General features: G+C 38.8%; 1 protein-coding gene across 3 annotated transcripts in view; it reads right to left on the bottom strand.

The window, feature by feature from the left end:
• PRIM2 (DNA primase subunit 2) overlaps positions 1 to 13,091 on the bottom strand; it is a 109,965-nt gene that overhangs the window by 34,860 nt on the left and 62,014 nt on the right. For all 3 annotated transcript variants that reach the window (XM_057414057.1, XM_057414058.1, XM_057414059.1), the window contains one exon: positions 368 to 435. In XM_057414057.1, the coding sequence (XP_057270040.1) occupies positions 368 to 435 (68 nt within the window). The remainder of the gene's footprint in view (positions 1 to 367; positions 436 to 13,091) is intronic.

Here is a 13,091-nt window from a genome sequence, read left to right as displayed (position 1 = left end):
AGCGACAGTGAAATCTTTCAAAAAGACCATAGAGCATAAAATAGTGAAGGCCCATACCCTGAGCAGTGTAATTTGGAATCTGTTTTGTTTGTAAAGAAGCTTAACAACTTTGTATCTACTATTTTAAAAGTTTTTATAAAAGCTACAAATGTTTTCCTGTTACTTAGAAGCAACACTAGCTCTGTAAATTATGGTTCCTGTGATTTATAAAGCTTTTGCTAGGGTGAAGGGATACTGTCAGGGTGTTTTGGCACATATGAGGTGTGTGGAAAAAAAAACCCAAACAACCTTGTAAGTAAAACAGTCAACTAACAGCATTACTTTCATCAGCATGAAAGAATACATTTGTGCTTTCAGTTTATGTTACCTGAGATGATTAAGCAGAGGTTGTAGTCGCTCATCAGACTGTATGGATGGCAGCGATCGTGCTGTCAGCTAAAAGAAAGCAGAAGTTCAATTTGTAAAATATTAGCTAAAAAAACTTGACAGTACATAGCAAGAATGATGGAAGAAATCACCCTGTACAGATAAGACTTTACACAACATCAGATGAGACATACTTTCTTCTATTAAAAATAACTAAGCACAGACATACTGAATTGGAAGTTAGCAGAAATATTTACAAGTTAACAAAGCCAAACAGTGAAAAATAATTTCTCTAAAATTACAATGTTATTTGAAATAAATAGCAAGACATCACTGAAAGAGGTATATTTGTTCCCAAACATTTGAACTAGAAGTCATAGTGTACCTAAACAGCCTTCTATAAATCGCATAATGTGTACAGTCCATTAAGCTATATTAAATATATCTACATTTGTACAGAAATATTTGCATTTGTACAGAAACATTTACATACTACTTTGCGCTATATGACTTCTATATAGACATAACTGTGTACACTATTTTTTTCAATAGGCATAACTGTATTATGTAATTTGACTGTTTTAAGTGTATTTTTCTTGTAACTCTTTCCTATGCCAAGTTAAAACATTAAACTTTTCTGAAAGAATAAACCTAGAAATCTAAAAGAAAAAATCAAGTATGTCACACTATTGCAGAATAATAGTTAAGTGGTATATTAACTAAAATTATCGTAAAAAAAAAATATTAAATTTGATAGTATCAGTATACAGGTGTCTACCTAGGCCTGCAAAAGGTACAAGCATTGCACTTTGGATATTGCTGACATATACCTAATATAGTATAGTTCTATAACATGTATTTCATAATTCTACTGCTGCCAAGTTAGGCTGTATTTTAAAAACTACCTTCATACAAATTTAAAATTTCAACATGTTTTACATTGTATCAATCACCACCAACTTCTTACCTATGTACAGGTAACTTAAAACAGCATGCATAGTTAAACATACACTCTTTAAGAATCTTATTAAGAAAACCCAAAAACAAAACACCACACTTTTAGCACCATCAGCATAGCTTCACCTTGGTGACTCCAGCACACAAGTAAAGGCAAGCACATATATATGAAAAATCATGGCAATCAAGGGAAGTTCCCGATGACTGGAAAAAGGGAAATATAACCCCCATTTTCAAGAAGGGGAAAATGGATGACCCACGGAATTACAGACCAGTCAGTCTCACCTCTGTACCTGGCAAAATCTTGGAGCAGATTCTCCTGGAAGGCATGCTAAGGCACATGAAAAACAACAAGGTGCTTGGTCACAGCCAGCGTGGCTTCACTAAGGGGAAATCCTGCCTGACCAATTTGGTGGCCTTCTCTGATGGGGCTACAGAACTGATGGACAGGGGGAGAGCAGTTGATGTCACCTACCTGGATTTGGGCAAAGCATTCGACACTGTCCCACACGACATCCTTGTCTCTAAATTGGAGAGACATCAATTTGACGGATGGACCCCTCGGTGGATAAAGAACTGGCTGGATGGCCGCACACAAAGAGTTGTGGTGAATGGCTCAATGTCCAGCTGGAGACCAGTAACAAGTGGTGTCCCTCAGGGATCGGTGTTGGGACCGGTCTTGTTTAACATCTTCGTCGCTGACATGGACAGTGGGATTGAGTGCACCCTCAGCAAGTTTGCCCATGACACCAAGCTGTGTGGTTCGGTTGATACGCTGGAGGGAAGGAATGCCATCCAGAGGGACCTTGACACGCTTGTGAGGTGGGCTGATGCCAACCTTATGAAGTTTAACCATGCCAAGTGCAAGGTCCTACACCTGGGTCAGAGCAATCCCAGGCACAGCTACAGGTTGGGCAAAGAAGAGATTCTGAGCAGCCCTGCAGAGAAGGACTTGGGGGTGTTGGTCGATGAGAAAATGAACATGAGCCGGCTTCAGTGTGTGCTCGCAGCCCAGAAAGCCAACCGTATCCTGGGCTGCAGCAAAAGGAGCGTGACCAGCAGGTCAAAGGAGGTGATCCTGCCCCTCTACTCTGCTCTTGTGAGACCTCACCTGGAGTATTGTGTACAGTTCTGGTGTGCTCAACATTTTAAGGACATGGAACTGTTGGAACAAGTCCAGAGGAGGGCCATGAGGATGATCAGGGGACTGGAGCACCTCCCATATGAAGACAGGCTGAGGAAGCCTGGAGAAGAGAAGGCTGCATGGAGACCTCATAGCAGCTTTCCAGTATCTGAAGGGGGCCTACAATGATGCTGGGGAGGGACTCTTCATTACGGACTGTAGTGATAGGACAAGGGGTAACGAGTTAAAACTTAAACAGGGGAAGTTTAGGTTAGATATAAGGAGGAAGTTCTTTACTGTGAGGGTGGTGAGGCACAGGAATGGGATGCCCAAGGAAGTTGTGAATGCTCCATCCCTGGTGGTGTTCAAGGCCAGGTTGGACAGAGCCTTGGGCAAAATGGCCTAGGGTGAGGTGTCCCTGCCCATGGCAGGGGGGACGGAACTAGATGATCTTAAGAGTCCTTTCCAACCCTAACCATTGTATAATACTAACATGGACTAACTAACAGGCTGCAATTTCTATTTATAATCTACAAATAAATATACCCCAGAAAAAGCTGCTCTTGTTGTGCTTGTGTGCACAGGATTATTTGTATGAAAATCTGAGCCAAACTCCACCAGTTCATAGGTAGACTGCATGAATATGAAGGAGTTTAATATTTTGCTGAGAGATCACATCCATTTCATAACCTTTGCTGCTAGGCAGATGCCAGACTGTGACCACATTTTAAACTCATGCCTTGAGCTAGCAATAGTAACCACCAGTTAAATAAATAGGAGGTTCAAAGCAGCTGGTTTGTCAAGTGGAAGTTGAAACTACTGAACACGAGGACAGCGGGGAAGGAGGAAACGGGCATTTCAGCTGTTAAGCCAGGTCTGGCCTGCAGCAATCACTGCTTCAAAGCACAGCACTTTTCAGTCCTGGGTTATTCAAGTGTACTCATCTGATCTGACTGCTGCATAAATGCAAGTCAAGCAGTCTCAGCAATCCATTCACCTTTCTTTTAAAAAAGGCTGATATCTTGGCAATTAAATCATTACCCGCATTCCCTTATTTTATGGAGCTAGACCAGGATGCATATGGTATACTAAAATTTCAGTAAGCTCTGTAGTTAACAGCAAGGTTTTTTTTTATTTAAAAAAAAAATCATTTTCTTTTCATTAAAAAATAATAATTTTCTTACCACTGAGTATTAAGGGCCAATACATGTACTGTTCTATATTCCTGTCCTCCATAAAGTAACCCTCTATTTTGTTTTAAACATAATCACAAAACCAGAAGCTCTTCCTGAAGAGAAGCTGGAGGCCCTCTAAATACCAGCCAAGTTATTCCACTTGGCTAAAATCAGGATAGAGCCTGGGTGTCGTGGTTTAAACCCAGTCAGGTAATTCGTTCGCTCACTCCCCCCCTTTCTTGCCCTCCCCCTGCTCTCGGAGGGACGGAGAGGAGAATCAAAAGAATGCAACTCCCACGGGTTGAGATAAGAACAGTTTAGTAACTAAGGTATAACACAAATCACTACTGCTACCACCAATGATAATAATGATAAAGGAAATAACAAGGGAACAGAATACAACACCTCAGCACCAGCTGACCGATAACTCGCTCCCCCAAGCCCGACCAAGCTCCGACCGATACCTCCTCCAACCCTGCAGTCTCCCAGCCTTTCCGGCTAACTCCCAGTTACATCCTGGGCATGACGTGCTGTGGTATGGAATAGCTCTTTGGTCAGTTTGGGTCAGGTGTCCTGTCTCTGCTTCCTCCCGGCTTCCCCTCCTCCCTGGCAGAGCATGAGGCTCACAAAGTCCTTGGCCAAACCAAAACATCTCTATCAGCTCTGTTCCCGAGCTGAAAGTCAAAACACTGCACTGCACCAGCTACCAAGGAGGAGAAACATGACTGCTACTGCTGAACCCAGGACACTGGGTTACCTGAAATACCATTTACTTCTCTTTCTATTAAGAATCTAAATGATACAGAATATTTGTGTGAACACTCACATCTATATTTTTACATGAGACAAGCATGAGACAGTCTCTACACACACATACACCTTTCAACTCTCACCACAAATAATTTATGTTAGTCCAAATGTTTATTTTGAAGATGTGGGATCATCATGACACTGTTAAAGACAGTTTTTCTTAAACACAGTTGAGAAGACCTCAACACGATTGAGGAGAACTCATCAAAATATTTGAAAACTTTTAATTGAAAGTGCATATTTAACTTACCCGGATTATGAAAATAAAAGGTAAAATTTTGATGTATAAAGTCTTTCCTCACAACTGTATTTTTCTCTGAGACACACTGTAAATAAAATTGGATTTTACAAAGCTGGTGGTAAATTAACACTAGTGTTTCCAAACATCTAAGAATTTTATGTCCTTTTTCAACAGTATTTTTCGAAAAGAAAAAGATAATCCCAATTACAGTGGCAGTGGCACTTCAAGTAATACTGAAGGTAAAAGGATGGCAACTAATAGCTTGATGTCCAAGAACTAATCTGGTTTTCCTCCCTCATCCAAACATAAGACTAGGACATGAAATTGCAAGTTATGAAAGATTTACTATCTTTGCTAGTATTTTTTTTTAAGTTTTTTGTTTTAAGAATTTAGGGTTTTTTTAAGTTAAAGTTAACTTGACACAAAGCCTGAAGTAGTAGCTTCACATGCTATCAGGAAGGCAATGACATTTTTACATACAGCAGTTAAGAATAAGATTACCATGACCCAATTAACATGTCTCAATTTTTTAGACAGTTGGTGAACTTCTTGATTTTGAGCTTATCATGTGACAGATATCTGCTCCCTACGTGTTTGGGTTTTTTTCACGAAAAAAGAGCTATCATTTTCACAGAGTTTACTTTCTAAGTGAGATGTCTTGTGCATTGCACAAGAAAATTTCAATATGCTGTCAGACAATTTATTTCTGATTATCATCCATATAATCATTTGATAAATACACTATTTTTTGTTAAATCACACTGAGAAAAATGACATGGAGGGCTTAGGAGGAAAGCACAGAAAGGTTTGTGGCAAAGGTTACTTTTAGCTGAGGCAGGCTACTGACTTACTCGAGGCTCTTCCTACAATTTACCAGGCAGGGTAAAAAAAAAAACAAAAAAAAAGTTCCTTTAGGAGGGACATTAGAGAGGCTGAAATATAAATTATTACCAGGAGTATTTCCTTATCCAGTGCTAAGTACTCCTAGAGAACAAGGAGTGTCTGAAGGCATGTGGTGTACATGCACATCCACAGCCTGTGAATTGCCTCTACACAATCTGTCAAGGCCAGCTGTTGCGGTTTTTTCCATATCCTAGGACTACCTGTGCTGTCACTCATGCTATTTCTTTCATATTTAAAAAAACACTGTACAAGGAGGATTAGAGTGCTTTTGCCTCCTGAGTTCTTTTAGAACCCAGACAAGCCGGATTACATCATATGGGACTCATATTTAAAAGGGAGGGTGACTGCACTGTGGGTATGTCTACTGACAGGGTATCTCAAAGAACACTCAATCCCTGGGAAGCTACCTTGCTTCTTCCCCCCCAACAGACGACTGCTCTACCAAGCACTAAATGCACTATCAAGCACTAAATACTTTTAAAGATGAGCCCACAGTTCCCAGCAGGCTTTCTACAGTTCTACCTGAATTATTTAACCTCTTATCTCCATAGGCAGTTCCAGAACAAGCTTCCCCTTCATATGTGCTGCACTTCTCAGCGTAATAAGGTCTGGCTTAAGACCAGGCATAGTTTTTGAAGCCTTCTGTGGCAGAGATGAACAGATTTTCCTAGAATGTTATTCTGTTTGTTTCTGCTACAATAGTTACACCACTAACAGTACAAGAACAAAGAATGAATAAACCGAAATCTGAGATAACAGTGTCAATCCAACTTCATACTATCTTTACAACAAGAACCACAAAATTTCCAAAACAAGGATGTGAAGGAACAGCTCTAATCCAAATACAAAGATATATTAAAGTAGGGATTGATCAAGGCAGCCATAAAAAATAAAGGCTTTAACAAAAACACCCAAAACCAACAAACAGATAAAAGTTACCTCTGTCATCTGCGGAAGTCTACCATTACCTGTGACCACGTAACATTATGCTCAGCAATAAAAGGTGCAGGGCAGTTTTTTTCAAAGTAGCAATTGCTCAGGGCCTGGCTGGACATTGGTCTGCTAGTGATGAGCATCAGTTATGGGTTTTCTCTTCCCTTCCTGCCCCTGTCTTACAGAATCTAAGAAGAGCTGCCATTGTTCTGTACAAAATCTACTGAAAGTGTATCTATAACACTTTGTTTTAACCTTTTACACTCAACAGCGATTTTAGTCATTTTAATGAACAACAGTGATTTTGATGAAGCACAGAATAATTCAAGTTGTTAGGCCTTTGTTAAATTAGATAACTAACAAGAAAATTATAGAAAGTAGTAAGAACATAGAAATTACAAATGAGAGTATCAGAAGGGAAACAAAACCCTATTGTTTTGAATCTTACACTACAGGTTACAGACCACATTTTTATGGGAATTGAATTTACCCTGTGAAGGCCCTTGCATCTTCCCATTATATGTATTGATGAACAGATAAATAAATGATTAGGTAGCTAAAAGATTAAGTAAAGAGAGGAAATTTCTACTTAGAAAGCAAAGAAACTAACCATGGATTAGTGTATTCTTTTACAGCATTCTGGACACTTTAGTCCATTCTCCCCAAAACAACTATTTGTTCTCATGACACTTCAATGCCTTCACAGTTACAGGCACCCCCTTCCTGAATTTCTGTTTCCCAGTTGTTACAAAAAGAGAAGACAGAGCCTAACAAAAACCAGTATTAGTCTGGACACCAGAACTTCAATTTCAGCCTTCCAAGTGGAAGCCTTAGATAGTTCTTAACTGCTTTAATAAAATTTAATAAATATTTTTATGAACAGAGGAAAGAAACATTGTCTGTGCTATGTCAACAATTCAACATATTCAGAGTGAACACATCACTAAAATGCTTCCTTAATAATGTTGTATGGATTAAAAAAAAAAACAACTAAAAAAAAACAAACAAAAAAAACCACTCAGGTCAGACATTAAATTACTACAGTTAGGACTTTACTATTTTAAAGAGTGAACTTATTTAAGTCTCTCATTGCTGCCTAAGGAATAAGCTGTAACTTACAAGTTTTCTATTCCATTTGTTTTGTAACATGCCCCTTCGTATCGCCCTGAAGTATTTAGTTAGATGATTCTTTCCTGTCTGCTCTGAAAAGGACCCAATACATATCTGATGGTTCAGAAAAGCATTAGTTTTTAACCTGAAGGGTTATAGTGGCCTAGTGTGTTGTCTAAAAGGAAAGCAAATACATGCAAGTTTAGGTTGCTTACTAGAACCGGTTTTGATTAGTTTCAATTGCAATTACAGATTTAGTGCTGATGTTACATAAGAAAGATTTTCAACTAAGATTGGAGCAGACAGGGAAAAAGACACCACTATTATCCAGTGGCTTAAACAAACCAGTGACTTTGCACCTCTACTGGATTTTCCCCAAGAGATTTGCAAAACAAAATAATGTGGAAACCTTGACGCTAACATAAATTTGAGAACTTTGTTTCTGTAGGCAACAGCAATTATACCATAGCTTAATCAGTGTTAACGAGTAGAAAATTAATACATGAGCTAGACAAAAATAAGAGAAACATGGTTCTATGGATGTAGACTTCACAGAAGCCTTCTCAATGTGACATTATGCACCATGTTTCTATAAAGTCAAGATTAATTTTAATAGTGAAAGGTCCTAACACTACATGTTGTTGGAAGTTTTAATAAAAGTGACTTTTTATAATAATGTTTCTGTGATCAGTCAGAAACAAACTCAGCTTAGAGGTAAAGTAGGATCTGGCCTGGTGACCAGTAAGACAGAGGAAGAGGAAACTCCTTTTGCTTGTGCTATACAAGCAAAAACCAGCTTCTCCTGAAATTCTTCAAGCCTGCTATTACAAAGGTCCTGATGTGAACAATTTATCTCTATCAAAGACTACACAACAAGCCTATTTTCAGAAATTTAAAATCTATTTATCTAGCAAACAAACTTTCACAGAGAAACAGAGGTGGTATTAACTGCATTGCTCCTCAAACCATTCAATTCTTAGATAATGATTAAATGTCATTAAGCTGTACACCTGTTAGAAAATCCTCCTTCTTACATGTCTGACTGGGGTCTATTTGAGAATGAGCTTGCACAGTCATAAGTGTAAGAGAGAGATAAGGTAAAAGATAAATGGAAACAAAGATATGAGTAAAATACAATATTGTAGTAGCACCTGCAGCAGTAACACATCCAAAGTAATGATATGCAACTAGAAATCACCTTTTGTGGAATGAAATTATGTTTTAGTCTGGTAATCCAATGCTACTACTCACATCTTTCCCCTGATTTTTTTTTTTTTTCCAGAGACTACATTTAGAGATACCTATTTAACATTACTAGGCACTACACTTGTTCCAACTAACTCCTTAATACTAGACAAGATTTATCCAAAGATTTGCTGGGCCAGCAATGTTTTAAGTTGTTTTCCAGATCAAGAAAACGTATCAGCTTCTTTTACCTAACCAAAACCAGATATACACTTTTTATTGACAGCACAGTAGCTACAACATATCTGAGAGTCAGAAATACAGATCCCAGCCTTCCCCTCACCAGGGTATCTGAGAAATGAGAAAGGACACTAAGATGTGGAAGTTTACCACCTTACTTCAGGATTTTTCTCCTTATCCCTAGTCTATCTAGATTAGCTATCCTTCTGAAGTCTCTGCTTGATCAAAAGCAAGAACAACCTCCAGGAGATGCTACAAAAGCATCTGGCTTTTCTCCCCTCACACGAATTTTAAGATACAGAACATGTTAAAAATAATGCTGTAGAAACATCTTAGTTCTACTTACTTAAGGACTGTGCCATAACATTCGCCGTATTGTTACTGACACACTAGGCACATCAAAGTACTCTTTACATATTGATAGTACTTAGGATCAACATGAACCCTGCACATACCCCAGCACGATTACATTAAAGAACAGACCTCTTAGTCTCAGTTCCACTTATACTGAGTCCAACTAAAGTGTCTCTGAATGCATATAATCAAGATCATGCTTTTATTTTAAAGGGAGCCTCTACAACACACTGACATCCTATTTCAAACACAAATACCCCAGGTAAAACACAGGCATCAAAATACTTGCCTCAAATTTAATTTAAAACACAATGTCTAGAAAGTTTTGTACTTCTGAAAAAGTCTTAATATTGCTTTCTTTTGCCTTTTTTTCTTTTTAAAGATACCTCAGAATTATTACCTAATATGGTCTTTTGCAGCCACCACTACGAAGTCATGAGATGTAGCTATTACCAGAACCCAGGAATTCAGTTTAATTATATTTCACAGAAACTTCAACATCCAACTAAGTTTCTGGCTGTCTCGTACCAACAAAACCTGATTAGTTTTGAAACATCAGCTATCTTGCTAATGTTGTAACAAAATGTCACAATGCAAATGCTATGTGGCTGGGGAACCTGTAATAAGAGCACAGTGTTTGCATGCCGGTGTGCTGCTAGACAGTTGACATTTTAGTGCTGATCAATCTTCTTTTGAAAAAAGTTGTGCTTTAACCTTTCACAGCACATTACAAATCTCAAGTGTTGCACAAAATTAGTAACTCATTTTCGCCAAGGCTTTTTCAGCTATTAAAAGTTATTTCAGCAGCACTTACACTGAAATATGCTCAATAAAAACTGAAGCAAACAATTAATATTACATTTATACCACATGAATTGTTTGCAGACAATCTATATGACAGGAGATGACATGTTTCAAAACTAACAAAACAAGCAAAAATATTTTGGACATTACCAATTTATTTTTTTTTTTTCAATGGGCCAATATAATATAATCACAGAGCGGTTGGAGTTGGAAGGGACCTCTGGAGATCATCTAGCCCATGCCCCCTGTCAAAGCAGAGCAGGTCACACAGAAATGTGTCCAGGCAGGTTTTGAATGTCTCCACAGAGAGAGACTCCCCAACCCAGTCAGGCAACTCGTTCACTCATTCCCCCCCACCTTCTTTCCCTCCCCCTACTCCCAGAGGGACGGAGAGGAGAATCAAAAAAATGCAACTCCCACGGGTTGAGATAACAACAGTTTAGTAACTAAGGTATAACACAAATCACTGCTGCTACCACCAATAATAATAATGATAAAGGAAGTAACAAGGGAAGAGAATACAACACCTCACCACCAGCCAACCGATAACTTGCCCCCCCCCCCCCAGCCTGACCAAGCACCGACTGATACCTCCTCCAACCCTGCAGTCTCCCAGCCCTTCCAGGTAACTCTCAGTTACATCCTGGGCATGATGTGCTGTGGTATGGAATAGCTCTTTGGTCAGTTTGGGTCAGGTGTCCTGCCTCTGCTTCCTCCCAGCTTCCCCTCTTCCCTGGAAGAGCATGAGACTCACAAAGTCCTTGGCCAAACCAAAACCTCGTTGTTATCAGCTCTGTTCCCAGGCTGAAAGTCAAACCACAGTGCTGCACCAGCTACCAAGAAGGAGAAAAATTGACTGCTACTGCTGAACCCAGGACACAAGGTAACCTGGAATCTGTTCTTCCGTTCAATTAACTACACACTGCTGCTTTAATTAACTTGTATCAAGAAGCATTATTGGAGGGGGAGAAGGTCATCCAGACAGTAGTGATTTCCCCAACATTTTAATGTTACTATTTTGAAGCATTCTGCCCCTCTTCCCTTTATTCATGAGAAGGAAATTAAGAAAACCAACATCTTTGCATAATTTGGTAGAAGTTCCCAGCCAATACCACACAAGAAGCAATCAGCTAGAAAGCATGAAAGATTCATTAGTTCTTCATTAAATACCCTCAAAGCTGCTGTCAGAAACCATGGTAGGTTTTTTCTCAATGACAAACTTCATCAGTCTACTATTAATGTTGTATTCCAAAACTGCTTTAAGAACGACCATAACTACACTAGCAAAATTTCTGCAATGACAAAAATACACAGTCAAAAAGAAAAGAAACAAGTGTCTATACAGCCACTCAAAAACCTTGATTAAAATGTCATTTTCCATAGTCATCATTACTACTACAGGGCTTCATATATTGTGTGTAGACCATCATGAAAATATTGAGTTAAAAAGCCATTAAGAAGTTATTAATCTTGGCAAGCATTATTACTAAAGCCCTATGCCATCCAAAAGGCACTGGAGTCTGTCATTGTATAGAAATCAGTTCTATTACAGAACTTCAGAGGAGATATTTAATTTTCTTAACAGGACATTACTATTAGGAATCAATTACTCAGTCCAGTTCTAGGCTCCCCAGTAGAAGAGACAGATGGAAGTGTTGGAATAGCATAGGGCCACAAAGGTAATTAAGGGACTGGAGCATCTCTCCTGTGAAAAAAGGCTGAGGCAACTGGCACTGTTCAGCCTGGAGAAGACTCATCAGAGATCTTACTAATGCATATAAATACCTGAAGGGAGGACAGAGATAGGCTCTCTTCACAGATCCCCAGAGAAAGGACCAGAGGCTATGGGCACAAACTGAAATACTGGACATTCCATTTGAATGTCAGGAAACACCTTTTCTCTGTGAGGGTGACTGAGCATTGGCACTGGTTGCCCAAAGAGGCTGTATTAGTCTCCCAAGGACAGATACTCAAAACCTGCCTGGACAGCAGTCCCCAGCAACCAGCTCCAGATGACCCTGCCTGATCTGTGGTGTTGGACCAGATGATCTGCACAAGTCCCTTCCAACCTCAGTCATTCTGTGATTCTGTGAAAAACTACAGGAGATCAGACAAGTTCTGCCAGTCTGCTCAGCTGCCCAAACATCAAAGATGGTAAAAAGAATTATGGTTGTTTAAAACCAAATAAAACAATATGTAATACAGACCTCTAGTACCAAGTATTTCTAAACAACTACTAACATTCTTATTTTCCATACAAGAACTTCTATTTTCTAAGCTTCCTCGAAAGTCCACATCTGCAATGTGATGAAATTTTCAAAATTACTAGTGATTAGCATTTGAACAATTCTAAGAAGATGGCTAAACTCTTTTTCAGGAGTTATAAGGATGAAATTAAGTGATATTCTAGAAAAAAAAAAATCATTTTACCCTTAGATTGCTTTCAGAGAAAGGTAATTAACAAAAATCCCAATAATATTTCTTTTTCAGGACCATAATTATTTATCAAAATAAACATTGCCAAAGGCTGTGTTCCTATTCAGTCTTTAAACACTAGGGTGAAGACATTAACATCTAAGGAAAAAGAATCCTATTAGCAAAGCATTTTCTCTGTTTAATGAGTTTCTCAAATCTTCATGTACTCACTTCTTTTCCTTGAGAAAGTTACTATCCAACTTCAAATAAATTTAAGTAATCCTTGAGAATGCTATACTTGATCCTCATTAGCAACAAATATTATCACAACAGTCTGTGTGACGCCAACTCTTACTTTCAAACCTCAGACGGCGGCATTTGAAGTTCAGTGGTGTTGTGGTTTAACCCCACAACACTCAAGAAAGCTTGTGTTTCTTTCGTATTAGTTAGTGGAGACATTGCTGTTATCTTGTGG

The sequence above is a fragment of the Pezoporus wallicus genome, unplaced genomic scaffold, assembly GCF_028554395.1.
Source record: "Pezoporus wallicus isolate ANWC-B61680 ecotype Strahan unplaced genomic scaffold, APGP_CSIRO_Pwel_v1 contig_6428, whole genome shotgun sequence".
In the NCBI taxonomy this organism is placed as follows: domain Eukaryota; kingdom Metazoa; phylum Chordata; class Aves; order Psittaciformes; family Psittacidae; genus Pezoporus; species Pezoporus wallicus.
The sequence above is the reverse complement of the archived record's forward strand: the minus strand, read 5'-3'. Positions and strand labels throughout refer to the sequence as shown.